The 27,588-nt window shown below is 41.4% G+C and overlaps 1 protein-coding gene across 1 annotated transcript; it reads right to left on the bottom strand.

Annotated features, from left to right (window-relative positions):
* Window positions 1-511: 511 nt before the first annotated feature.
* RDH10 (retinol dehydrogenase 10) lies at window positions 512-27,581 on the bottom strand. The gene is made up of 6 exons (XM_002926600.4): window positions 27,088-27,581; window positions 25,245-25,480; window positions 5,494-5,592; window positions 4,127-4,272; window positions 2,440-2,571; window positions 512-2,343 (listed from the first exon to the last, which is right to left on the bottom strand). The coding sequence occupies exons 1-6, from the start codon at window positions 27,374-27,376 to the stop codon at window positions 2,220-2,222; spliced, it is 1,026 nt and encodes a 341-aa protein (XP_002926646.1). The 5' UTR covers window positions 27,377-27,581; the 3' UTR covers window positions 512-2,219.
* Window positions 27,582-27,588: the final 7 nt, after the last annotated feature.

The raw sequence follows: 27,588 nt of genomic DNA, 5'->3' as shown, positions 1-27,588 counted from the left end.
CTTCCACAATAAAGTTCAGTGAATCAGGTTTATTGAACTTAGAGATGGGCAAGCTTATAAGGTCAGTACCAAATGAAAATAGAAATAGGTTTAAACTATAACAGGTGAAAATAAAACTAAAAGTAAAGACGACTTTCCTTGGTCTTAAGATCAATAAATGAGTCGTGAAAGCAGCATAGATTTCTCTAGGATGGTCTGAGTGTGCTCCGGGCTCACCGAGAGGCGAACTGCGTCAGCTCGGATAATGTCTGTCTGTCCATCCACCCCACGGCGTTATGAAGCATTACTTCAAAATACTTCTTGCAATCCCAAACTGAAAATCGAGAGGCAACCAGTGCCTCAATTATTTTTTTTTCAAAGATTTTATTTATTTATTTGGCAGAGATAGAGACAGCCAGCGAGAGAGGGAACACAAACAGGGGGAGTGGGAGAGGAAGAAGCAGGCTCATAGCGGAGGAGCCTGATGTGGGGCTCGATCCCATAACGCCGGGATCACGCCCTGAGCCGAAGGCAGACCCTTAACCGCTGGGCCACCCAGGCGCCCCTCCAGTGCCTCAATTATTAAAATAGCCTCAGACTTGGTTATCATTTCTCTTTTTAGAGAAATTCAAACATAAATGAAGTGATTCCTTAAGACCAGCGTTGGGGACACTCGCAGTGAGCAGGACTTTCCCATATGTGGTTACAGGGCTGATTGTCTGTGGGGGCAAACTAATGGAGGTAATGAGATGTTATTTTCCCGCTTTCAGGATAAACAAGCCCCTGATAAAGTAACTCATTTAAGTGGACAGTAGCAATGGAAATTTGAGTACATGGCACCCTAAGTTGTTAATGGCTATTCCTGATCATTATCCCCATTCATTTTTCTTTCTGTAAGGTGTGATAGGAAAAAAAGGGGAACACAGTGATTCTCTCTACAATATTGCTGATCACTAATAATCACACAGTCAGTGGCATGTAAGTTAATTCTTTAAATTTAATCAGTCCTTTATAAAACTTCCAATTAATTAGTAAAAGATGGCTTATTTTAATAGCCTTAAACATCGGTTGCTATTTAAACAAGACATTCTAAAAAAAAAAAAAGCAATCACATAATAGTTTATAGTACTTTACAAGTGGATGGTGCACATTTAGATACAGAGGTAGAAGTCCACTTTAACAACATTTCACTAATACACATTTACCAAATTCAAGGCACAAAATAGTTTGCTTTACAAAAAATACTGTAAAAATGTCAATTGCTGTTCTACAATGTGAATAAAACTTTCGAAGAATCTTTACACCCTTCCATACGTACTCCATAGAATATGATTTTCCCCCCTCACTAATCATAGTTGGCACAAAAATGGGGACTTTTTTTTAGTGCATAAGTTCCCACTTTTAGAAACTGTTCCTTTGCAGAGCTGCTGCTATGTATTCTAGATAAAAGTCCATTCAAAGAAATGAAACACAGCAACTTCCTGAGGAAAGGGCACTTCCTGTATGCAGCAAAATTCACAGGTAGAAAATGTATGACCTTTGCGGATAACTAGGTCTCCAGAGGAATAGAGCCTTAAGGAAAGATTTCAGAGACAAAATTAAAAATTCGGCTAACACTTTAGTCCTTATGACTTTAAGAAAGAGACCTGATCCCCGTTACTGTAACAATCAAACATCATTTACTTCAAATTGATGGAGATTTCAAAATTCCTTTTTAAAAAGAGCTGTACACACAGACACCAAGAACAGCCACACAGGCTTTGCAAACCGAAACTTAGAGAACATGAGAAAATATAGCACTATCAGTCCTTGAAGTTGCAAGGGTGTCAATTGGCTAGAGTTCAATTACAAGAATTAATAAACTCTATGGAGATTAAAAAAAAAAAAACACCACCACACAGGTGAAACACACTGTCATTTTCATCTCTAGACTTTCTGCTCTTTAAGAAAAATAATGATAGCCTGGAGACGTCACACAGTGCTTGTCTAAAAGATTTGACTGGTTTTAGGGTTCTGCCTCAAAGGACCCTATTGGCAACAACGTATGCTCACTTTTGCTGATCACATGTTCCAAGTATTCTAGTCGGTTAATTCGCACTTTATTTATTTTTTAAAAGTTGATTAAAAAAAAAGTCAACATGGGTTTAGAATCCAGAGACTGTCAGTAATGCTGATGTGGATCGGACTGAAACACCTCAATCGTCTTCTGATAGAAATGATATTCCGTACAAAAAAGATCCTTAGATGCCATTTTTCGCTTCATTATTGTTTGTGGCTTGTTTTCTTTGAGCGATAAACGGGTACATACACTTGTCTGCCCCTAGGAACCGATACATGCATACAACCGCTTCGAAAGGGAGGATGCTGCAAAAGAAGGGGTGTGTCAGCAAGTGCGTGCCGGCTCACGGCAGGTTCCGGGGTGGGCACGGGAGACCCGACCCAGGGGGGACCCACAGTTACCTCTTCATGAAAGTCACGATGTACATGAGGCGGGGGGTGCAGATCATGGGCTGGTCGGTGAGGATGGCCTTCATGGCCTGCTTCACACAATAATCAGGCTTCAGAGGGGGTAGAAAAGGCTCAATTTCTTTCCTGAAAGTTAAATATTCAAAAAATGAAATGAATTAACACAAAGTAGGGAAGACTGGAAGTACACATCCAAATGTTAACGGCGAGGTTATCTAAGTGTCAGGATCTGAGGTCCATTTTGTTTTCTGCACTGTGTTTTTCTGTATATCCAAATTTTCCTACTATGAATACATTTTATTTGCATGGTCTAGAAAACAGGTTAAAAAAAAAGCAAAATTGGTCTGCTTTTCCGTAAAGTAAGACAATGTTTTTAAAATGCCTTAAAATGTATTTCATACTATTTCTCTTTTTTTTCCAATAGAAAAAGAAGAGGGCGTTTGGCATAACAAACCCTAAGCCCAAACACGACGCCAAACTTTTAGTGCTAAGTGTTGTTACAATGATGGTGTATAACACTGGCATAACTTTTCTGAGTGAAATAAGTCAGCTATATACTTTCCTGGATGCCCCAAGAGGTGTTTCCTCTCGGGGGTCTCTGAAATGAAGTGCATAGAGACATTCTACCTTCAGCTGAATTCATTACATGACACAGTGAAATAACCTAATAGTATAATTTATTCCTTTCACTTTTCATTGTCCCACCACAGCTTTGGACACCTGCCATGATGCTAAATAGGAAACAGATAAATAGGAAACAGGGCTCCTTAGACCCTAGGCAATTGGTTCCTAAGTATGTAAGATGAAAGAAACAAAACACACACACACACACACACACACACACACTCGGGAAAAGAGGCAGAGCTTGAGTCGGTTCCCAGTCCAGACCTGGAGTCAGCCGGAGACTGGAATGACTCAAATCGAGCTCCACCTACCTCACAGTGTGGCCAGCTTCAGGATGTGTTAAGAACGGCTCTGACCAACACGGAACTGGTTCGGTTATCTTCCTTTGCCTTTCAAATTCATCCAAGCAAAGATCTCAAAGTAAGCATGTCTTCACAAGTATCCTTTTAATGATTTGAGGTTTTGTTTACTCTGCTAGTTCAAGTCAGACGTGACCTGACATTTATATTCCCATATGCCTCCTTTCAAAGTGTGTGGGTATTTTATTTCGTTTTTAGTAAATCTAAATAGTTCTTCTCATTCTGTTACACTGAATCTACCTACATATACTCTCTGCAAAAAGAAACCTCCCAAATCTGGAGGGCAATTCAAAGGTCTTTTTAGAAGAAAGGCTTACTCTTTTGTGACAGTCACATTGTTTCATATCCAAATCAAAGTCACATTGATTTACCAACACTAGTACTAAAGAAACAAAATAACTCCTAAGGAAGTAGCTTCTAAGGAAAACCCTGGATATTTATGTTTCCTTCTTGAAGGTGCAGAGAGGCCAATTCCTTTCCGATCCTTCTAGTTTAACTTCCTCACGTTAGTATCAGTGTGGTGCCAGATCCTCACTCGTTAATCTTACCTGAATTTTACAAACCTTGACCAATGAAATGACAGGTTTAATTGTCAAATGATAGTTAAAGTGCAAGATCCAAGTCTATATATTCTCCCAATATGGAAAGATGATTTCTCAAACAGCTTTTTATCAGTAATAAGACAGGTTCTCACTGACCTGATTCGGCAGCCTCGGAACATGCCCGTGTCTACAAGGTAAGGGCAAACCAATGTTGTTTTAATTCCATCCTTCTCAGCAGCCTTTAACTCATGGCTCAGGGATTCGTGAAAACCCACCACTCCAAATTTACTGGCACAATAATCCTGAGTTAGATGGGGAGAGAGCAGAAACACTAAGTATGCGCACAGATCCCCCACCAAACCGAACAAACCCAAGCTTACCTGATCCTATTACTTTGGTTACATGTTTGATACAGAAAGTTACAGGTGACTAAGCAAAGAAAAGGAAAGCATTTTCAAAGACAGATATCTGATGTGGTTCAGTGCAGAAATAATATTTTCAAAGCAACAGCAGAAACAGATGAACACTTTTTGCCACATCGACCAAGTATCGTATTACTTTGGGGAAGTTACCACAAAGGATTCTGTAAAAGCTAACAAGCTGGAGCTAAAAATGGAGATAGGTTCACGTTGAAGCATCTGGAAAATTTACAAATGGTCTCTTGTTCAGTAGAGGAGAATGAAAATACAGTTTATTTAATTAGTACTAGGAGAGGAAAGGCGAATCTAGCTTAGGTTTTCAGTTGTTATGATCCGATTTTCTTTTTAGGGTAAAGCGGTAATGGTAAGTATACCTTGTAAACTTAAGCCACACCTTAATCTAAGAACACATGGTACAGAACGCTTTTATCCCTGACCCCACTTTAAATATAGGAATGGAAATGCAGAATGTGGACGCCATCTATTCTGTGTCCTTTTGTGTATTTGTGCGGGGTGAGGTTTTCAATTTTATACTCGAGGCACCCAGAGGACAAACACAACTATATACTTGTACATGCTTTATTATTTGAATGTGGTGAAGAGCGGGGTTTGATTAAGCCCGGTGCTGCTAACTTAACAATGCAAGACACCTCACATCCACCATAACCATCTCCTCTGATGAGCTGATACAAGATAGTTCCCTTTTGGCAAGTCAACCCAAACAGGACGTCAACCTTTGGCCTCACGTAACTGTCTCCTGTGGTACTGCCACTTTCCTCCAGTTTCATTCTTGACCCTGTGCCTCCCCGCCATCATCAAGCAAGACTGCTCATGCAAATGGGGCCTACCGAGGACTAGCAGTCCACCTGCTTTCCCTGCTGCTGCGGCTTTGTCGAACTAGTGTAAAGGATTTTATGGCAGAAGATATTAGAGTTGTACTTCAGCAGCGGGCCCTGGTTACTGTAGAACATTCCACACACAGCACACAGGTAGCGTAGGATGCTTTCATGAATGCAAGGGCAGCGGGCACTCTTCGCGAGATTTTGGTATACTCGTCATGAGACAAACCGATCGAATGAAGGAAATGCTTTATATCTCACAAACCTCAACTCCAGCGGTACTGAACAACCCCAAGGAACTTGCAACTGTCACAATATGACCATGGTTGATCTCCAGCATGGTAGGAAGGAAAGCCTTCGTGGTCTGAAAGAAGAGGAAGATTCAAGCTTTAGAACGGACACTGTGAATTTCATTTAAACGCCAATCCTACATAATGTTTTAGCCACATAATAAAATCAGTTTTACCCACATAATGTTCCATTTTCCAATTTGTTTAAAGATCTTACACATCGACTAAAAGAGAAGACCCTTTGAGTGTCTGGTTAGCATAACACCGTATCATTGGTATGGCAGGCCTATTAGAAGCCGTGACCAACAAGACTGTAACACAAGAGCTTTTGGGGACAATCGCCAGAGATGAAAAGAAACCCATTAGTCGAAGGCTCTTTATCACCTTTCAAGTGATAGTTATCTGCTAATCTGAACTACTCCCAGGTCAGGGATCTTTTCATGCTCAGGACATTTTAACACAGCTATCTCGCGGTCTGTGAGGGACCTCCAGCTTACCCACGAGTAAGTGCCCCGTACTAATGTCTACCTTATGGCTCTGTCTAAACAGTAGGAGACCCACGAATGAAGAGTTATTCCAGCATCATCTTCCAGCATCCAAAGCTTTACCAAAGTGTGCTAACAGGAACTAAACTATTTCAAGATGTAAAAATGCAGGATAAAAGTACAGGCTCATTATAATGAGAAATGTGTCCTATGCTAACTGACAGGAACTCGTAGCATTCGGAATGACCACACCCCCCTGTGGGGCTTACAGGGCAGTGACTTTCCCACAGAAGCAGGTGACGGGCCACTCAGTGTAGCTGAGCACGTGGCAGAAGTTGCAGGGCAATAGACGCAGGCACTGATTTCTTATTCACTAAACTCTTTCTTCCCCCTCTAGCTCTTTCGCCTTCAAGACACAAGGCTGNGCCACTCAGTGTAGCTGAGCACGTGGCAGAAGTTGCAGGGCAATAGACCCAGGCACTGATTTCTTATTCACTAAACTCTTTCTTCCCCCTCTAGCTCTTTCGCCTTCAAGACACAAGGCTGTATTTAAAAAAAAAAAAAAAAAACTTCAAATTGCTTAAGATGATCTATTAACTACTCTACCAGGCTCCCAACAGTTTTATAACCTGCTTCTTAAAAGAAAGCAGCAAAGAGCAATCTGTCTACTGTTGAGTTATATCCCATTGCCAACACAGCTTCCCCATGATTTATGAAGTTAAAAAAAACCAAACAATACACAGTGGACTTCAAGAAGACTTGCATGCCCTTCTCTGAGGATTTTCTGGTTAAGGGATCACTGAATTTTTGCATAAATATCTGATTTGTTACAATAACTTTTGCATGTACAAGATCAAATACAGTCATTCCATTTATTTTGAAGTTTCTCTGTGTTCCAATCCATGATGCACATAGTTGCCAGATGAATGTCTGTGGAGTATCCCAAGGTGTTCCCCAGTCTGACCCCTGAGCATCACGCACCCCCCCCCCCAATTCCTCCCTCATCTGTCTGGACCTCCTCACTGTGGTTACCCAGAGCATACTTCTTCTCACCTGTGAGGTGTTACCCCTGAACTCCTCTTCTCTGACAATCTACTCCCAATGCCCTCCTATGTAATTCAAAGTATAATATTAATCACATGTTTACAAAGCCTCTTGTGCTTGTCAACGTGCTTATGTCACAGGGAGCTTCCAAATAATTCTCTACTGAAGGCATTGAGCCTTTAAGTAATTCTACACCTTGACTTTGTTCATATTTCTTTAAGACATGTGGTCAGTACCATTCTCTGTAACATATAATTACGTGTTTTGTGGTATTTTGATTTTGATTGTTTTATATTTATTTGCCTGGCTGCCTCAGACTAAGCTGGAAGATACTGATTATTATTTCAAAGATTATGGGAGAACTACTACCTGTGATGGGCACTGTGGAGGCGGGAGTGTCAACAACGTTCCCTGTGAACTTCGGAGACCTGCCTTACTGCCAGATGGCAGAGAGACACACGTTTCAGCCGGATTTTACTTCTTTGCAGCAGTAAGTGGGAATGGTTAGGGTCATTAGGGTAGTAATTATTATGTTGGTGCGCTTGGTAGTCAAAAAAGGCAAGACCCGGAATTTCAGATCATTCTATGTTCAATTTTAAGCTCTATAGCTTATATATGGATATCATATCACAGAACTGTGCTAAAGTAACATCATAAAGAAGGATATATATTCCAATCTAAATAAGAAAACATATCCTTAAGTAATCAAGTCTCTAAGTTCTTTTAAATATCTAGTTATGATTAATTGTTCCCAGATGAGCTAAAAAAGTATAAAACGTATCCTTGATGCGACTCAGAGATCATTTCTCAGCATTAAATGTTTGCCTAGTCTTGGAAGACAGGGATAGATTTAGTACAAAGGATCCTACTCTTAAGTTCTTAAGAGGGGAGTCTCAATATTAAGTCCCAATAAATTACACACAATATAGAACTTGCTGTTTAATTACCTGGCGAATCCAAATCCCTGACCCTGCCTGTTCACATCACCAGTGACCACTCACTCTAGCTGGTGGCCGGCCCTGGCTGGAAACGCACGAACACCGAGCAAGTTGGCGCTAATGACTTCCCTGGACTCGTGTGCGATGCTGCTGCCTGCAGGTGTGAAATGACTAATCCAGACCCCCAGCACCACATAAAGGTAGGTGATAGAAGATTAACAAGTTCCTAACTGTTTTTTAAGTTTAATTTGTTGCATGGTTCTGAAGCTGATTAATGACCCCTCCCCTTTTCCTGAAATTAGTCTGTGTTATTAACTTACTTCTTCAACGATTATTTTTTGAACATCTATTACATGCAGGCACTGTTTTATGATCTGGCTAAGCAATGACGGCTAAAATGGGAGCTGGTTCTGTGCCTGTCTCTAAGCAGAATTTACACTTACCAGCACTTAATTGTGTTAAATCAGTATATCAAGTGTAACAGTTCTAGTTTATACACAGGGTACTGCGGCTGCAAATTCTAAAAAATGTGACTTGGGCCTGCTTTCCTCACCTCCCACCCTCCCACCAAGTAGTTTGGAGGGACATTTAAGCTACTGGTTTTGTATTTAAAAAAAAAAAAAGAAAAGAAAGAAAAAGAGAAAGAATTCAAATATGGCTAAGTGACCAAAATATTCTCCAATTGTGGATTGTACTTCACTTTGAGTAACTAGTAAAGTGTGACACAGGCTTGTTTTAATATAAAGCTTTCTTTAGAGAGGGAGAGTTTAAAAAAAAAAAAAAGTAGTGGCAGATCAGTGTCTAGTTTAGAATATGTGATTTCGTTGCCTAATCAGGGACAAACAGCCTCTGAAATGAAATCCAGTGTATTATTGCATTTTCTACATCCTAAGACAAAGGCCCATATTCTTTATTTAAGAAGCACGCCAATCATAGGTCTAATACTACAATTACAACAACCGCTATCAATGTTGGGCACAACAAACAAGGTTCAGGAAACTGGGAGGTGAAAAAAGCTATCGAAGGCCAGGGTCAGCCTGGGGACCAAGACTTGTTGTCTTCCAAAGCTGGGGTCAAACACTCAGCTCCTACTGTGTGCCAGGCAAAGGCAAGCCTGGGGTAAGAGCATTCACATCAGGACCATTCGGGTTCTTTTTAAACTTGGGTTTTCAGGGCTCACCCTGGAGCCTGATCCACGTGACTGAACACGAAGGCTGTTAATCATTTCCTTTGCTGCCTGAATGGAGGCGAGCAATTACTGCTCATGCCTTATTTCCACAACCCCAAGTCCTGCCTTATGTCTGGGGCATGTTACCAAATAAACTTTGATCCACACTAATTCTATCTCTTACTTTACAGGAAAAATGCTACAAATGGGTGGCTAGAAAGCATTATATTTTCAGGAATTCTCCCAAGTAACCTGACTAGTTTTCTTTTCTAATTACTCTTGCCCTCAACAGTCTGGTAGACGACATCTGAGATACAGCATATTCCGTCCCTGACACAGTTTGACAGCACAAAGAAATCTGGCACTTTGCAATGAATTATTAATGCGCACAAATATTGTAGCGTGTACGAGATGGGGACCAGCGAAAGGTGACGTGCTAGTTGCCATGACACCAGTCAGTTCAAGCTAAGGTTCGTGATCTTTAACTTTGTCTCAAAGAGTCATTAAAAGAACATCAAGGGCAAATCTGAGAGCACATCCAAATGGCTTAAGCATAAATTCACGCATGTGCTGCCGTCAGTGAATCTGAGAGGGGCAACTCAGATAACTCAGCGAACACCTGGACTGCTGTGTTATCTCCACTGTAAGGATGGATTACTTGGATCACAAGTGACCACCTAGTCAAGGATGTCTAAAGTACAGAGTTAGCTGGTGCCAGTGGTGGCTGGCAAGGTTAGCTAGATGCTTAACCTAAGGCCGAGAACTGCACTCCATCGCTATGTCCTTTTGTTCAAATGTCTATGAAACAGAGGAGGCCTCGTAGTTCTTCATCAGAAACAATGGCTGACTCCTGATCTACAGGGTCTCAGAGCCAGCAACCCATACGCACTGATTGGTATGGTCAGTGGGAGAATTTAAAGTTGGAATGAACCTAGGGATCACTTTACCTGCAAAAAGAAAGCACTCTTAATAATGAACTCTGGCTAAAAAGTGTGGAGATAGACCTTTGCATACCCATGAGTAATTTTATCACAAGACTCCAATACCATAATTGGCCACCAGCTGACAGGGTTGCTATGTGACTAAAAAGAAAAAATGAAGGGGGGGGGAAGGACATTGAAATGGACCCTGACATTCTTATGAAACATACTTAAGTCTAATGTCGCTATAGCTCCTCAGGGTTCCTCTTCAAAGCCCTGGGCACTTTGAAAGATAACTGTAAAGGTCATATTTATAATATAAACAAGAATTTCTTCAACAGAAGTGTGACTGGACATAGACATGACATGTCCTATCTTGAGAAATCTTTGAAAGTTAGGTTTACGCCAAATTAACTTCCAACAGTTCTAACCCTCCAGATCATTCTTGGTGCTCTTAATGACACACTGGGACGCAGGGCCTGCAGCTGCACTGTCAGGGCAAATTAGCCTAAACTTAAACAAAAGAGAATGTGAAGAAATGTGGTATCCGGCAAAGTCTGGCTTTTGAAATTTTCGAGACTGATGACATTTTAAAGGTGTAGCTAAAACACCCAGAATGTGTTCTCTGTATTTGTAAGCGATTCCAGGTTAATGGACACCAAGGAAAAAGTTAATTTCTCGCAGAAGGAAAAGGCCACATACTGTATTTTTGTGTGTTTGCATATCTTATGGTCAATTCCTAAAAAGGCATCTTTTTAAAAGAATCCTTTTAAAATGTTTATCTCTCATTTGAACACCCAAGAAACAGGAGACTTTCATTTCTAAGGAGGGCCATAAATCATATTATGATGGGAAAAGGATTAATACCATCAGCACATGTATAATAGTTTTCTGATGTGTAAGAATTTTCGGAATCTCCAAATAACTGCAGCATATAAACAATTTGAGAAAAAAAAATGTCAATCAAGACTCCATTGAACAAAGAACATCTAACTGGATATCCTTATAGTACCCCCTCCAAGTGGTTCAACAATTCTATTTGGTGTTTTGCTCCTTCTGCCTCTGTTGCTACCAGAATAACTGATCTTTATCAGAATCACAAAGGAACATACTGCTTATTTACAAGGCTAAAATGACATCTGGTGGCACTCTTCTCTGAACACTCAGTCACTGCTCCTGGAAAACTGACTCAATAGTACAAACTATTGAAAGCACTGTGCAAATACAGCGAATGGTGGGAAAAAGGCTAATAGGATAAATCATTAGCATGTTTAAAGATGGAAAAATGGTGACATACCCCAAGCTAACCTGGGAAAGGAACATATGGTTAAATAAATACTCTTAATTCTGTAGATCTAAAGGCTATCTGCTTAGTAAACATACTGACTGCCAAATTTTAAGAGGTTTCACTTTGATCACAGAATGTGATGGCTGAAATTTTTCATACAAAATTATCTTTAATTAGGAAGTAAAAACTAAATCTATACTTGCTAGCAATATATTGACTTTAAATATTTTAGTTGCATTTGACAGCACAAATTCTGAATTTCATGTAACTGAATGACAGCTTTTTTTTTCTTCCTTTCCTAGTTGGGTGTGTTTGTAGAGACAGAAAAGTCTCCCGACAAACTGTGCAACAGAGCTCCAAGATAGAGAAGCCCGGAACTACTCCCTCAGAGATCACAAAATGCTCACCAAAGTCTCTTATCAGATCGACACAAACTGCTCTGTCTTCAGCCATAGAGGAGAGACTACAGTGTGTCCTAACTATTGAATTCTGACCAATGTGATATCTACCATCCTTTTATTACTTTGAAGCTACAGGGATTAGTTTAACATTTGAAGGCATCAGCAGTTAATGCTTAACACACATGCACTAGTCCACTCCTACAGTTGCCCTGCAACCAAGAAGCTAATAAAAGAGCTAGGCTTTTCAAATGAACACCTAGATGATGACACCATTAATTATTCAGCAAAAATAAATGCTTCATTAACTTGCCTTCCCACTGCTAAAGCATGGGATGAATCTAGCCCAAGGCAGCGACTCAGACATCGACATTCCCTTGCATTTTAGGGTTTGCTATGCAGAAATACCGGAAAGGAGGTGACTTAAAACTCAATCTGTCTGGAAAGTACATTGGTCTTTGGAGTCCAAAAACCACATGGTCCCAGCTGCCAATCAATCAACTAACCATCCTTGTTACTTGACCTCTTTGAATCTTGATTTTAATTCATTTGTGAGACAAAAAGAGGAGGTTCTCTAAGGTTTCATTGTTCAGAAATGTTACGACTTATGTTCAATAATTCTTTCTTCGATTCCTACCACGCGTTGGAAATACAAGTTGTAACACTGAGGTGTACCTTGCATAAGACTCTCGTAAATGACACAGCAAGGTATCAGCTCCATTAGTGCAGAGGCAGTAAAAATCTGTTCATTAAATATTTATATGATGTCACGACTGTGCCTTTTAAAATAATGTAACTCGAATTCATGCCTCTTACATATAAACAAAATTACACATTCTCCGCAAAATATCGTTTTTCTGTGTTTTAGTTGAGTTCATGGAAGCTCAGGATGGTCAAAGAAACTGAATGATGAACACAGTTTCTGAAGTGCTGTGTTCCCGGACCCTCCCCCTGGCTGAGTCCTAGGTGATCAAAGGAGTGTTCCATGACGTCCTTCAAGCTCAGGCCTCTTTCCCTATTTAATAATGCTTTATAGAATAATGAAAATAACCCACAAAATTGCAGCCGAATAGTCTGTTAAACAACACGTTGTCATTAATCCCTTTGCTTTGCCCCAAACTCAAATCACATCTCAGAAATTGTAATAAAGACAGATCTTCCAAAGGGCAGAGGCTCTGGTTCTGCTCTAGTGACTAGTAGCCACTTCCATGAGGCCTAAACACGGCACACAAGCTCAGCCACTGCTCAGGCCACCCGAAGGGGCAGGGCTCCTCTGTTCCTCCTGCCCCCATTCCAAGAGCGTGGCCCAGCAACGTCCTCACGATCACTTTCCATCGTCCTTTGTAATTCCTACGTCTAAATAGTTTAAATTCTCCCTTGCTCCCTAGTTTGCTTACTGTGGAGTCTTTACAAAGATTAAAATCTTTACCTAAATGAAAGATAAATAAAATCAAGAAGTTACTCCAGAAACCTGATTTTATTCTTAAGCTTGCACGGTAGCAACACAGAATTCACTCATATGTGAGAGTCTAGGGGGTACCTGTATTGTATCAGGCACTGTTAAAGAGAAAACTTTGTGAACCTCTGAAAGAACGTGCACAGGAGCAAATCAAGTTCCAGACAGTCCAGTGATGATTTTTTCTAAGCTTCAGTTCTCGTAGCATAATGACATTTTTTCAAGGTTCGGAAGGCATCCTGGCCTTTAAAAAAAACAACTCACAACTTAAATTTGGGCTCAAAAGCCCATCAGTTTTAGTTTATATGTCCATACCTTCAAACTACCACTCCACTACTAAATTAACAAATATCTTCAAGGACAATAATTGCTGATCCAGCAACTGGTCTGGTATATTCTAGCTTCCTCACAGGAAAACAGTACTACAGTGGAATAGAAAACAGCAGTAATCATTTATCAATCACAGTTCTGGCTAAACCACCCAAAACATTACTAAGTTGTGAAAAACAAAAAGGAAGACTTCCCCTTAGGTATCTCAAGTGAATGAGACACCACACCCTCCATTATCCAATACTGGAAGCCCACAATGCCCAGGGGCCAGGAGTGGAGGAAGGGGATATACACAACAGGGGAGGTGGTAACTTCCTTCCTGGGTGGGAAGAATGTAGCTCTTCACTGCAGGGTCTTGACTTTGTTTCATGACGTGCATATGGCTTTGGAAACCCCACCCTGGGCACAGCCACCAAAGGGAAGAGTGAGCAAGATAGCACCTGCACTCTTCCTTTTAGATACTGGACCGGAATCCAAATAAACAAAATAATATAATAAATCTAGACGAGGGTTGGAACACAGAGTGTGTGGTCTGGCATTTCTCTTGTCTACGAGATTCCTAAAGGGCTGATCCGCTCAGGAAAGAAAAACAAAAAGGCAGCAGGGAGGAGAATATTGAAAAAGTGGAAAGGAAAATGCATATTCAAGACCAGTTCCTCTTCAAACTTTGATGGGCCAAAGAATCACCTGGGATCTAGAATCAAATACAGATTCTGACGCAGCAGGTCTGGGAGGCGGCCTGAGAGTCTGCTTCTCTAACGTGTAGCTTTCCGGGTGACGCTGTTGCTGCTGCTGCCTGGACCACGGGCTGAGCACAAGCTTCTAGGGTGAGCTGGGGAATCTGTTTACTTTAAACCTCAAGCGGCTTCACATCAATTTCTCCTAGAAACTCAGCAAAACTGCGAGATTTCGCTATCCTCTAGCCTACCCATGTTCTCTGAACCAGGATGTTAGGGGTTGGGAAGCCCCACTCTCCACACCCTTTCCGCAGCAAAGTTTATAAGGGCTGGTTCAAACCAACGTCAAGCTCGCCCAGAGCCTTCTATAGACAACTATGAGAATTTATGGACGGATTCTCTGTATATTTGCCTTGGATCCATTTTTAGCACTAGCAAGCCTCTCTGCTGTGGTTTGAATGCTTATGTCCCCCAAATTCACGTTGAAATCTAATGCTTATTGTGATGGTGTTAGAGGTGGGACCTTAGGGAGCCCTCAGGGATGGGATCAGTGCCCTTCTAACAGAGGCCCCAGAGAGATCCCTCACCCCTTCTGCCAGGTGAGGTTTCAGCAGACAGTGGCCTACCAACCAAGTGGGTCCTCACCAGACACCGAATCTGCTCGCACCCTCATCTTCTTGGACTTCCAACCTCCAGAACAGTGAGATAGAAATTTCTGTTGTCTGTAACCCGCCCAATGTATGGCATTCTGTTCTAGCAAAGCAAATGGACCAAGACACCCCGAGAGCCATTAGAACAAGCTCACAGGCGCAGCCCGAGAAGGCTTCAAAGTCCTCTCCCCACATCCACAGAGGCTTTGAAGGCTCAGTTTTCAAGACAAGGGCTTTCAGCCTCAGCCTTTACCTGTTCTGTTTTTCTCATTTGCCTTTCTGAAGCTTTTATGCTTTGGTAAGCCTGTGAGGAGGAAACCATACCTAGGAAAAAATTAGCCCTTTACAAATCAGATGCTTGGGCCATAAGTTTAGACACCATTGACTGGGCAAAACTGCATCATTTTGAAAATCCATGATTAGCATTTCCAAAGATAAAGCTTATGGAGTTATCTGGAATTCTAATCCCATAGGATTATTACGTAACAGAATAAAGGTTTTACATTTTCTAGGAGATGAGCTTTAAAATAAATAACAACAACAAAAAACTAAAAACTAAAACCATCCTGTAACTGACATTTTGGTACTAAGTATTTATAGAACTTTGTGCAGCCAATCCTTGTTGAAGTACCCTCTTTATTCGCTACTTTTTGTGTCCAGCTTGTCAGTGTTGACATGTGAACTAGAAAAAGCAAGGAAGCTAAGTGACCAAGGATATCCTAAAGTCTTCTCAATGAAGTAACCATTTCAGATGTGAACCATGGAAAATGACAGAAAAAGCACGGAAAAACACATGAATTGGACTTCAGTAATAAAATTCTAATGTGGTATTGGTTCTTTAGAATTTTACATTCTTGTCTAATTTATGGAGCAAACTTTCTGGTGATATTAAGCTAGGGTTCATTAGTCATTGCTAAATGAACTATGCTAGTTTAAAAAAAAAAAAAAACAACACTTGAAGGTGGATTCTTTCATTATACCAAAGGGCAAAAGCATAAGTGACTCACAGGAAAATCTAGTAGGAGCTTTGAACATGTAGCCCAGGTGAGTATTTGCAGAGATTCTAAACTGAAGTCCTAGGATGATGGACTGGGTCCTAGCTTCTTCTTTCCCCAGGGGTGACCTTAGGCAATTCCTATAACCTCCCGTTTGTTTCCTCACCCATAAAAATGGGGATAATGGCTCTACTTAATTCAGAGTTGCTTTGAGGCTCAAATGAGAAAAGAGTGTTTATGAAAGGGTCTGTAAAATTTAAGTGCTATATAAAAGTATGGTAAATGCACTCCAGGCTCATTAAGCATATATTTATAGGCTCTTTTGGTTATAAGTGCTATCTATTTTTGGTTCTGTTGTTTCTTCAAGTTCCTGCAGTTCCTGGTTCTTCCTTTGTATGGCTCCCAGGCCTCCCTGCCCTCCTGGCAGCGCCAGGCCACACTTCCGGCAGATACCCACCAGCTGACCACCAGAAGTAGCCTCAAAACCAGACTGCTGAGCAGCTGCTTCCGCGGCCTGAGCCCTTTCACCCAGAATCCTAGATGAAGCTGGGAAACAACAACGCTTTCCAGTAACACCTCTTCTCTAATCCTTTCCTTTAGTCCTCTTTTACTAGGAGCAGAAAACAATGGTTTTAAAATATAAATCATAACGCTCGACAGAGAAGAGTCCAGCAGACGTAAAAATACTGCAAGTTAGTACAGAACTGTTTTAAGGTAATTTATTATATCTGATGTTTCTTTTTTCTAAGAGACTGTAGAACTATCCCATTTTTAAAAATCCTTGAGAAATCAGTAGGGGGCAGTATGTTAAGTGCAATTTGCAGGTGGGAAAATTCAGGCTTTGAATTTTAAGTTTCACTTGTCCTCAAAATACCCCTGTGCTTACATAAGTTACACCACAAATATTTTCCCAGTTACACTGATTTGGGAAGTGTTATTTTGAGCCCCATTGTTTCGAATAACACTAAGAAGCTGAACCTTGTTAATATTTAAAAATTCCAGTACTAAGCTATATGAAAGAAAGGCAAGAAATTCACATTTTACGCAAGCAGCAAATGAAAACCACCACGGTTTCCCCAAACCTATAAACCAAAAACCCCAAACCAAAAACACAAAAACAAAAAAAAAAAACCACGCAATGACAACAAAAAACAACCTTCACAATGTTAACACAGTTGCCATCTTTCACACATAACTTTGCGTGATCTTTTAAAGTTTCACAGACCAAGTAATGTTTTGTTTCCAAATGTGAATTCATTGTAAGTGGCTTGTCAGTTGGGCTAATTTGACAGCACTCAAGGTTGCGGCAGTAATTGCCCTCACTTGTTAAATATTCTAGCAGGATTTGCTGCAGTGTTGAAAGTTTTATGATCATTATGAGAGGATATTCCGTTTTTCCCCGCAGTTCACTTAATTTTAGTTTCAGAGCATTTAGGAAAATGGTCCCTGACAGGTGTGAACTTGAGTTTTAAGAGAATTGACAAATAAAGTAAAAAGAAAAAGGAATTCAAGAATGGGCCATGCTGGGTAAGATCAAGCAAAAGATGTTAGCATTCCTCTTGTTGAAAGGCATACCCTCCAGTGCTGGAATGGTGTAAGCCTGCACACACAGGCGGACAGGGACTGACTGGCTGGCCAAATGTGTTAGGGTAATCATGATGAAATCCCAAGGCCATGCTCTGACAACCTTACTCTGCACAATGGTATCTTAACAGTGTTAGGTCACAACACAGGGAAGTTCTCTAAGGCTGCCCTACTACAAGGACTAACTGTATGCTCTACCTGTCCACTCTGTATTTTCAAAGAAGGAATTACAAGATTCCATCCTCTGGGTTATTTTCCCATTATGCTTACAAGAGGTTGCAGCCTAAAAGGAATTTCTTAGGTCAGTTAATAGAAACTATAAGAAAGGGTTAGTTCTGTGAATAGCTAACTCCTATAGTAACTTCTGAGATTAAAAAAAAAAATCACTAATTAAACCAAGAGAGATTAACACATTTTTAATCTGATCCCCAGAGTTCCAGGCTCAAAACATTGGATTTAACTCATTCAGTTGATACAGGGAGTAGTTCCCTATTTCTTAAGGACTATCAGAGTTTGTCATACTCCAAAGATTAGCTACAAAAGGCCCTTTATCTTGGGAAAATTACTGCTTACGAGTACAGAAGGAAATAAGATACACATCCACCCTGCCAGGACACCCCCTAGTGGAAATTCAGCATAGTACAATTTGGGGTTCCAAAAACATCCCGGGTATTTAGGACTTAACACAGTGGCTCAAATGGGCTTTTTCCAATCTGTTGGCTGTAACTGCACCATAGTCATGAGCTTATTATTCATTGAGCATTCCAAAACAAGCAAACATGTCATCTACACATCCATCCGTATAGGCAGGTATCTGGGTTAAATGGAGGCAAACTGGCTACTACTTATCATAACTGAATGAGGCTTCATTTTAGTTTCTGAAAGAAACAGAACAGAAAGTTTAGACGAGTCTGCTATTAATATTCCTTAACTGAAGGAACTTAAAAGCAAAGGGTTTTCCTACTTTATTTTTATTAATTTAAATTTTAGCTAATGAACATACAAGGGGCTTCCTACTTCAAAAAATTATTCTAAGTCCCAAATGAGGTTATTAAACTTCTTGGAAAGAATTTTATTCACGTTAACTAAAGTCAATTCACTAGAATTTGCCAGAGATCTTAAAAATCTGAAAAATGGTTAGGGTAAAAACAAATTTAAGGGAAGTGACTAAATCGGGAGAATGTGAGCAGTTAAGTATTTGGCCATAGGGCTAGCCCCTGTGACCCAATCCTGCAAGGAAAGGCTAAGGACCCCACCAGGGGAACACTCCTCCATTCAGCCTTTCTGAAAAAGCTATTCAATCAGTGTTAGCGTCAGCACAGGTTAAAGAATGCTTTCACTTTGACGTGTCCTATAGATTAATTTCTACTATGCTATCTACAGATACTGGATAAAGTCCCAGATGCAGAAATAACAAGGGAGAAAAGAACAAACACCAACTTTGCTTCTAGGAATCGAGATAAATAGCACATAACCAAACAAGAGTAGCCCATTCCCTGAACTGGAAATTTTAAACTACTCTACAAGGACCACCCCTTTAATCTGTAAAGATACTATTAAGTCAACATAAAAGTATTTTGAATATTTTTTTTCCTCCCAGAAGTGGTAGACAGATTTTGTTTAAACTATTCAACTTCTTTTGTCTCCCAGTAAGACAGGTCTCAGATGGCAGAAGAGCTGAGTGCACAGGGCTCCATCAGGGCACAGTGAGGTGTCCAGCCCAGCCAGAGTTTGGGGTTGACCAGTAGATATAATAGGCGATGAGTTTGGAAGGCAGGTGGAAATCAGCTTTAGAAGATCTAAGCTGCCATGCTAACGAGCCTAGGCTTCATGCTGTGAACAATATGGTCACCCAAAGGTTTGGAGTAGGTTCTTGTCAGCATAATCCATAAGCACACACATAATAAATTCGAGTCAGCTTAGATACCATAGGTTGAAGAGCGAAAGCTGGGAATGGGGAAAGAAGTTCAGAGACTCTTTCCAAAGTCCAGGCTAGAGATGATGGAAACACAGGGGAGGACAGAGGACTGGGAAGGAGGGGATCAAAGTACACGGTAGCAACAGAACAGTCAGGACCCACGAATGTGGGCAGGATGTAGAATCAAAGATACTGCTGGTGTTCCCAAGCCTGGTACTGGCCATACCAGGGGATTCAAGAAGGGGCAAAAAGGAGTTAGCTCAGTTTTGAGACTTGTTGATCGTAGGAAATGAGTGGAACAGCCAAGACAGTTGTGTGAACTTGGAAACTGTCTCAGAAATCAGATGAAGCCACTGAAATAAACAGATGAGCCCACCAGAGGTACGCAGTGAGAAGAGGTTTGCACATGTAGTCCTAGTCATTACATCTCAGAAGCAGGGAGGCCAAGAGGACTGGGAGGACAAAAGAGAAGCAGGAGAAAGTGGGCTTATCATGGAAACTAAAGATTGGAGTTTCAGAGATGGTTAACAGGATCACATTTTGTAGAAAGATAAAGCTGCACATTAGATTTGGCAATGAGGGGGGCACTGCTATTTCTTCATATGATCTTGGTTACTTAGCAATGTTTTCTGAACAACTGAGGTAACCAGACACATTCAAACACATATCAAAGATGTTGCAAGGATCTTTATACGATGGTGCCCTGCTCATACCAGTTATGTAAAGTGACATTTTATCATGTCATAGATGCCGATTTCTAGTAGCAATAGAAACAATTTGGGCCTACCATGTAACATACCAAATATAAAAACTTGATGTTTAAGGGGCAGATGATTTTATTTTGTGTTAGGAAACAAAGCTATGAGAAGACCCTGTTAGGGATACGGTCCCAAGTATCTGAATGGTTGCTACCTGAGAGACGTTTTTAAATGGGACCACAAGAATTAATAAGATAAAGTATGCTTGCCCCTTGTCAATTTACAGTTCAGCTCAAGACCTAAAAAATCTTTCTAAAGCTCAAACATTTGAATTTTATGCATATGATATTTATTTAACAACAGAAGCCAGTTCTAGTATAGACTTAAAAACTGGCCGTGAATTCCAACTTTTTAGTAGTTATCCTAAGATAGGAAAATAATACCTTATAAAATATATGGTATAACAATTAATATTATGGTTTGAAGGAGTAAGTACTGGTCAAGTAGTTTTATATGAATACTTTAGAAATGATGTTTTTTTTAAATTCTAAATCTAAGAGGCCTTGAACAAAACTAGGTTTCTCTAACCAGAGAACAATACAGCATTTGAGATTAAAAACCAGTAAATCACATAGGAACTTAAACATTAATGATTAGGGACCATTCATGAGATATTAGGTACTACCATAGCACTAATGTCTTTAAGTGCTACATTACTCAGATCTAGCTGGTGGGCTTTTACTTTTCCTGGATGGATTTTAACTAAATAGACTTTAGACATTTGGATATAGATAAATGCCTAATTCAGTAATTAGTATTTTAAAACTGTGAAACCTTTTAAGTTAAGTGGTCTATTAATTAACTACCAATTATCTTGTCTGACTACCGTATCAATAGAAGTAAATTACCGACTAGCTATTTGACAGATTTAGCCCTTTACCATGCAAAATTTCTTCAGAACATAAAAGGCCTGGAGTTAAATGCTTTTGCTTCCCCCTTTTGGTTAATCAGGGATCAATTTGCTGCTCACGTATAAAGGCCAAATGCAGCTCTTTGGTCAAAAAGGATCTACAGATAAACTCTGTCTTGTGAAAATGGCAAGCTAAGTAAGATTCTACTCCTCTTAAAAAATAAGTGAAGCAATATTAATGTTTTGGGGAAAATACAGGTTTGCAACTCCTGTGTGGAGGCAACTTGCCATGTTTCAAAGGAGAGGAGCGAGGTTAATTTCAAGCTTTTGCAGCGCACAGAGCCAGAGAGAGCACCTAAGTAAATGGTTGCTATGATTATGCCAACATTAAAGTGCATCGTGTTGCATACATTCTCCTTGGTCTTGTGCTAACCCTGATGTGAATGTTGCACAACAGATTATACTGACTAGGGCCTACCCCAAACCTACCACTTCTTGACTGGCCACGAAGAGAAGGTTCCTAGGAGAGCTGCTGGTGATAGCAGAATCCTGGAGGATGAAAGCATCACAGTAGACCAGAGGGCTCTGTAGAATAATGCTGAGCACAGCAAAAACTTTCAATGTGCAGGGAAATAAACAGTATGAGGTTAAGAATCAAGGGGGGACTTGCAGCGGGAATCCTCTCCTTGAGGCCCAGCCAACTGGGAGGAATGAATGGTTGCCATACGTTCGATCTGAGCTTGATTCCAACTGGGTTATCAACACCGGCCTTCTCAAAGTCGCTAGCCTCACACCAATGAGCAGAGTTAATACACTATAGTAAATGTGAGCACGCGGGTGGGGCAGGGAGAATGGAAAAGGTGTGTAGCAAAACAAAAGGAGATACAAACCATTGTGAATGTGAGCCAGCCCCACTCTGAGATCTCCACAATCTTGCACAGCATGAGTTAGTTCGCCATAAGGCTTACCTTTCGAAATGTCAGAAGACGGGCTCCTGTGAGCATCCTCTGAGTACGCGATCTTCTGAATCTTTAAGCAGAAGTCTGGCCTATATCTTCAAACATTTATTGAGTGTTCATTGAGTCTTAGGAATGGAGTTCTATTCCAAGCAGGGGAAAACAAGTAGGAAGGATAGAACAAACTGCCTTCAGACAGCTTGCCATCTATTTTGGAATTTCAGGGCATGATGCATAAAAAAATTATGCCAAAGAGCACATACTATGCCACAAGGGGTGAGAACGAACAGATGCTGCAAGAGATTAATGGCGAGAAGAGAGAAAGCTTTAGACAAGCCATTTAACCGCAGCTTCATCAGAAAACAAGGGTTGGGACAAGATGATCTCTAAGGATCCTTGCAGCTCTGATATGCAAAAATGCCAGCAAAGGGCTGGAGTGGGCAGGGAAGACTATATTAGGAACTTGTGCTAGGACTTAAAAGGTACGGGAGTGGAGGAAGAGGGTGTTGAAGGGAGAGGCAGTAGTAGAAGGGCTTGGAAGTAGGAGCGCCCACAGCTTTTCAGTGGCAGTTCACGTGGTTTTCTATTTCACTGCATAGAACTTTACCGCTGGGTCAGGCTCAACATACCATTCAGTATTTTATGAAAACAGACAGCAACTGCTACTTAGACGTATGGCTCAAGACTATCCGTTCAAATGACTAAACGACTCTTTGCTCCGCTGATTTTTTAAATAAAATGTATGGGGCAACATCTTCTCCCCACCCAGATACAGTAAAAAGACACACTGGTTATTTTCTCTGGAAGGAAAACAGCACATGCCAATATATCTTTAGACAGCTGTCACAAACATTTTTGCCTAAGAGGACTACTGGAAGGGAAGCTGAATTCAGGTAGCTCTTACATTATTTAATACCCCCCTCCCCCGCCAAATCACTGTAAAAATTATAGTAAGACTTCTTCTAAATTTTAGTTGCCAGATCTCAACTTCTTAAAGGGTTTGTAAGGCTCGGCAATAAGTCAGAAATTCCAACTCTAAAATGAATTTTCTGACTCAGTATTGAAAATAAATTCTTAAGTTTAGATGCTTAGGGGAAAAACAGCTGGAGAATTCAGGAGCCTCCCATATTTTAATATGAAGTGACGTCATTACTGTCAAGGCTTCCAAGAACTCCCTAAATTGTGCAGTTAAGCAACATCTCAGAGCAAAGTAACGACTCTGGGAAGGTGGTATGTTCCTCCTCAGTATACAGATTCAATTCCACAATAATTTTTTCTATTGGAGATATGATTCCATTTTCTCCTTAGGTTAGAAAGTAGTCTAATGTTAAGGTACAGTTTATCAATTAATACTCACTTTCAAAGCCAAAGCTACGGATTATCTGCGCTTAACACATTATTAATTAGCTCTCATTTCATAGAATGTCTAGCAAAAAGAGGCTGCTTTCTTCTTAAAAGTATTTAACTGCAGACTGTATAGGGTTTCTTTAAAAGTGTGGTTACATTTGAAATTTTACAATTCAGCAAAAAAAATCACGCAGAGAAAGTGGGCAAGCTGGCTAAACTTTACAGCATCGTGTAGGTAAAAGTTTATAGTTCAGAAACCGAGGGTCATCTCAATCAAAGGTTACTGGGGGAAAAAAAAACAGACCCGGTGTTAGTGGTTCACAACCAGCCTGCCAACGGCTGTGTATCTATTTAAGGATGATGAATTGACTGAAATCAGCTGGAGTTTCTAAGGCAGCTTCATCCTTAACCATTCTACTATGCAAACTACAAGTCCACCTGCAATTCATATGTCTCATTTCAAATGGTGATTGTTTGTTTTACTCAGAATTATAAATACATAAGATTCTTGATATACCATATTGCCAAGTTTATTCATTTGTACCAGCCTTTACTCACCGGACCCACCCTTGCCACTTGTTCTTACGGACCCCACGGCAACAAGAACTTTTATTCAGTTCCCCTCCCCCACTGCACACAACACACACACACACACACACACACACATACATTCTCTCTCTCTCTCTCTCTCACACACACACACACACACACACCTATGCACACGCCCACATGCACAAGAACACTTAAATCCCCCCAAACTGTATTTGGTAATCTCTGCACTCATTTAAAACATCCATATGACTTAGCTCACATCACTTGTGTGTTCATTTCTAGAGGTTTGGAATTGAAATAAAGCTCATGTTTTAAAATAAAACATTAAAGTAAGCTTCTTTCAGGATCAGAGAAATGGTTTGATGTTCAAGGAACAACATTTGAATAAGTACTTGTAAAGCCAGATTAAGTTTTTAAGCAGTTGCTAAAAAATTAATGAGGTTTAATGTGACCTATTTAGAAGAAACAGTTCTTTGTTGTGTTCCATTAGAAGGCTAATCCACCTATGGAAAATACAAAAAACAAAAATCCTATCTCCTTACCCTTTCTTTATTGGCTCTTACCTGTCTACAAAAGTAAAGGGGAATTACTGTGGAGGAAGAAGAGAATAAAGAAGGTCAACAGCGTACAGGTATAGGGGAGAGCTTCACACCTACCATTATTGAAGTTTAGCTGGAAAACTAGGATTCGTTTGGTCCCCAGAGCTAGAAGGCCCTCCTTCCCTCTCATCCTTAGATGCTGTGGTAGCTCTGATGGTTAGAAGCTGAGGTGGTGTAAGTCCCTGGTTCCCCAAGTCTCACCGTTCTCCTGCCCCTTATATAGTGACTCTGTGCTCCTAGCAGGGTGACCTCTATTCTCCTAAGAGAGGCACCTTGTAAGCTGAGAAAGTTCTGAGATGTACTCCATCAGGACAATACCATAGACCCTGTGGATGGTCAAGGGATGTTAAGTGACTGCCAGGGTGGCCTGACCACTCCCAGTGGACCACAAATGCTGATCTCAGAATCTCTGGCACTTCCTAAAATGTGGCTGAGCAGTAATTTGGAAGCCTAAACTCTGACTTCAGGAATTCATAAGAACGACCAATGTTTTACAAACTCAACAGAAAGTAAAATAAACAAACCCAGGATTTTATGCTCCCTCTTGTTATTTTTATGGCAATCTTTCAAAACTAGCTCAAAATGTTCAGTCCTTTACCCTCTTCAGAAAGACTGCATGGGACGGGGTAGAAAATAATTATTTGATAGTAACTGGCAATACAGTGTAATTCACCATGGGGAAATAACAAATTAGAAGGAAGCTTTGTGGTGAAACAGTACAGGTGTCTTTCAGGCTGGTACTGAATTCTGGCTCCTTCCCAACCTTCTCATTGAGGAGGGCCTAGTAATAAAAACAAGGATGTTTATATTTACCCAGAAGTGTGCGTGGCAATTGACCATCATGGTTCTCTCAATGAGCTCATCGGGACATTCCAGAAGGTGATGCCCAGAGACCACGCCGGCATTATTGACCAGGACTGAGACCTCGCCGACCTCCTTGCGGACCCTTTCTGCCGTCAAGTAGACATTTTCCCTCTTTCCCACATCACAGGTGTAGGTAAAAACCTGCAAGTTACAGTGGGGCAGAATTTCTTCCTCACCATTCCCAGCTGTCCTCAGAAGTCCAGATGAAGGGGAAAAAAATGGAACAGAGAAGGGGGTGGGGGGTGCAAAACGTGAGTCACATGGCAATCAGTAGGACAAAGATCACACAAAACAAAAATACTACAGTGAGCTTCAAATTTCTAACACCCTGAGGCTTGCCAATGACTGAACTTACAGCTGCCTTCCTCCCCCCAAAGTCTTTGGGAATTACAGCAATTTACTGGATAACTTTGCTTAGGGGAAAATCATGTAATTGTGACAAGCCCGATACAAGTCAGACCTCATGGGATCAGCTTCCTGGAGCTAAAGACACCTGGAAAGAACTGATCTCAGCCCAGAGAGTAACACCCCCTCCTCCCAAACGCAAACATTACACACTCCTCTTTTTTGAGGAACAGTGGCCAGAACCGGCTTTTACCCTTTTAGTACCAGCACCCTCAAAATGGAAACTCTCCTTAAGGCTCACAAAGCAAAACTGTAGTTAACAATTCGAAGTCACCCGAAGCCAAGAAATGAACCTAAAGTTTCTCATGAAAGAATGGAGATCACTGGTTTGTTCTAACTGGAATAGCTAAGCTCTCCTAAGAAGCAGCCCATATAAATCAAACTAACAGGTCAATATGCAATTTACCACTTAAGATCTCAATTTAAAAACCAAAATTCTCTTTCCTGGTTTTCAAACAGCTTTCTCTTTTAGGTTTTGGCAGGGAGCACAAAAATCTGTATTTGCTACCCCTCCATACCACTGTTGAAAATGTAACATTTTTGACCTTTGATTTTCTGACCTAAAAGGCAGGTGCCAATAGTTTTGCTGAAAAATGATCGATATGGGGGAGGGGTGGTGTCCAAGATAATCTTCTCCATATATGTTTTCTCTGGAAATGAAAAATTTTATCAAAAAGTAAGAGCCATTATCAAATTTCCTAGACCAATATTTATGGTTGGTTATAGTCTCTGCTTTGGTTTAAAAAAAAATCTCAGATCCACGTTATTTAATAAATATACTGTGAGGCAGATTTCCTGAGGTTATCAAAAACATGAAATAAATTTACGAGGCTTAAATTTTTCAAGCGCTTTGAAAGAGGTAGGACATCTTTCAATCAGGCTGACTATATAACTAAAGCACTTACTTGTCTCTGGTGAAACAATGTTAATTATTTTCTTGTGGCTAAAGTTATAGTGAAATCATCAATGCTGCCCGAGACTCAGCGGTTCAGACCACAGTAACATAGATACATGCATCAGTCCAGTGTGAGAACAACTTCCCAGACACTTTAGTCCCCCATCGCAAACGCGACTGAGCCATTTCTTTAGGATTCAAACCGGTGCTAGCAAGTTCCCTCTGCCTTCTCTATCCTCAGAGGGGTTAGGAAACCCGACATTCGTCCTCAAAGAGACAGGACCTCCGTAAAGACGAGGGTTCGGCACACCTTCCCCCTTCTAAAACAGAGGCGACCGTGTTCCTTTCTCAGGGGGCAAATTCCACTCGCAGGAGACGAGGGGGTGGTTCTCTTCTTCGAGAGCCGGGCTGACCAGGGCAGTGGGGGTTCGGGCCCTCCCGGGGACGGCTCGGGGGTGGGGAGAGGCTGGATCCGGCGCAGGTCCGAGTTACCTTGCAGCGCCGCCGCGTCGGCCGCCTCCAGGTCGCGGTAGATGTGGCGCACCATGCCCGCCGTCTCCTCGTTGCTCTGCGTGTTGATGTCCCAGAGCACCAGCAGCGCCCGGCGCCGGGCGAACTCGAGCGCGAAGAGGCGGCCCAGGCCGCTGCCGGCGCCCGTGATGAGGCACACCTGGCCCGCCACGCTCTTCTCCTTGGGCCGCACCAGCCAGCGCGCCGCGGCCAGCACGAACGCCCAGAGCACTTTGAAAGTGACCACGAAGAACTCTACCACGATGTTCATCTCGACGCCCGGAACCCCGCACGAGTCCAGCGTCCGCGTCCGCACCCACCCCGCGCAGGGCAGTCCGGCTCCCGGCCCCCGGGGCGTTTTTCAGAGCCGCCGAGACCAGAAGGCTGCGCCCCGCGCCCTCCCTCGAGGTGCCCTCCGGGCTGGAGTGCGCGGCGCCGCTCCCTGCTTGCGCGGGGCCACTCCCGCCCGGGCTCGGCGCGGTT

Source organism: Ailuropoda melanoleuca, chromosome 9, assembly GCF_002007445.2.
Source record: "Ailuropoda melanoleuca isolate Jingjing chromosome 9, ASM200744v2, whole genome shotgun sequence".
Lineage (NCBI taxonomy): Eukaryota > Metazoa > Chordata > Mammalia > Carnivora > Ursidae > Ailuropoda > Ailuropoda melanoleuca.
This window is presented reverse-complemented; position numbering and strand designations above follow the sequence as displayed.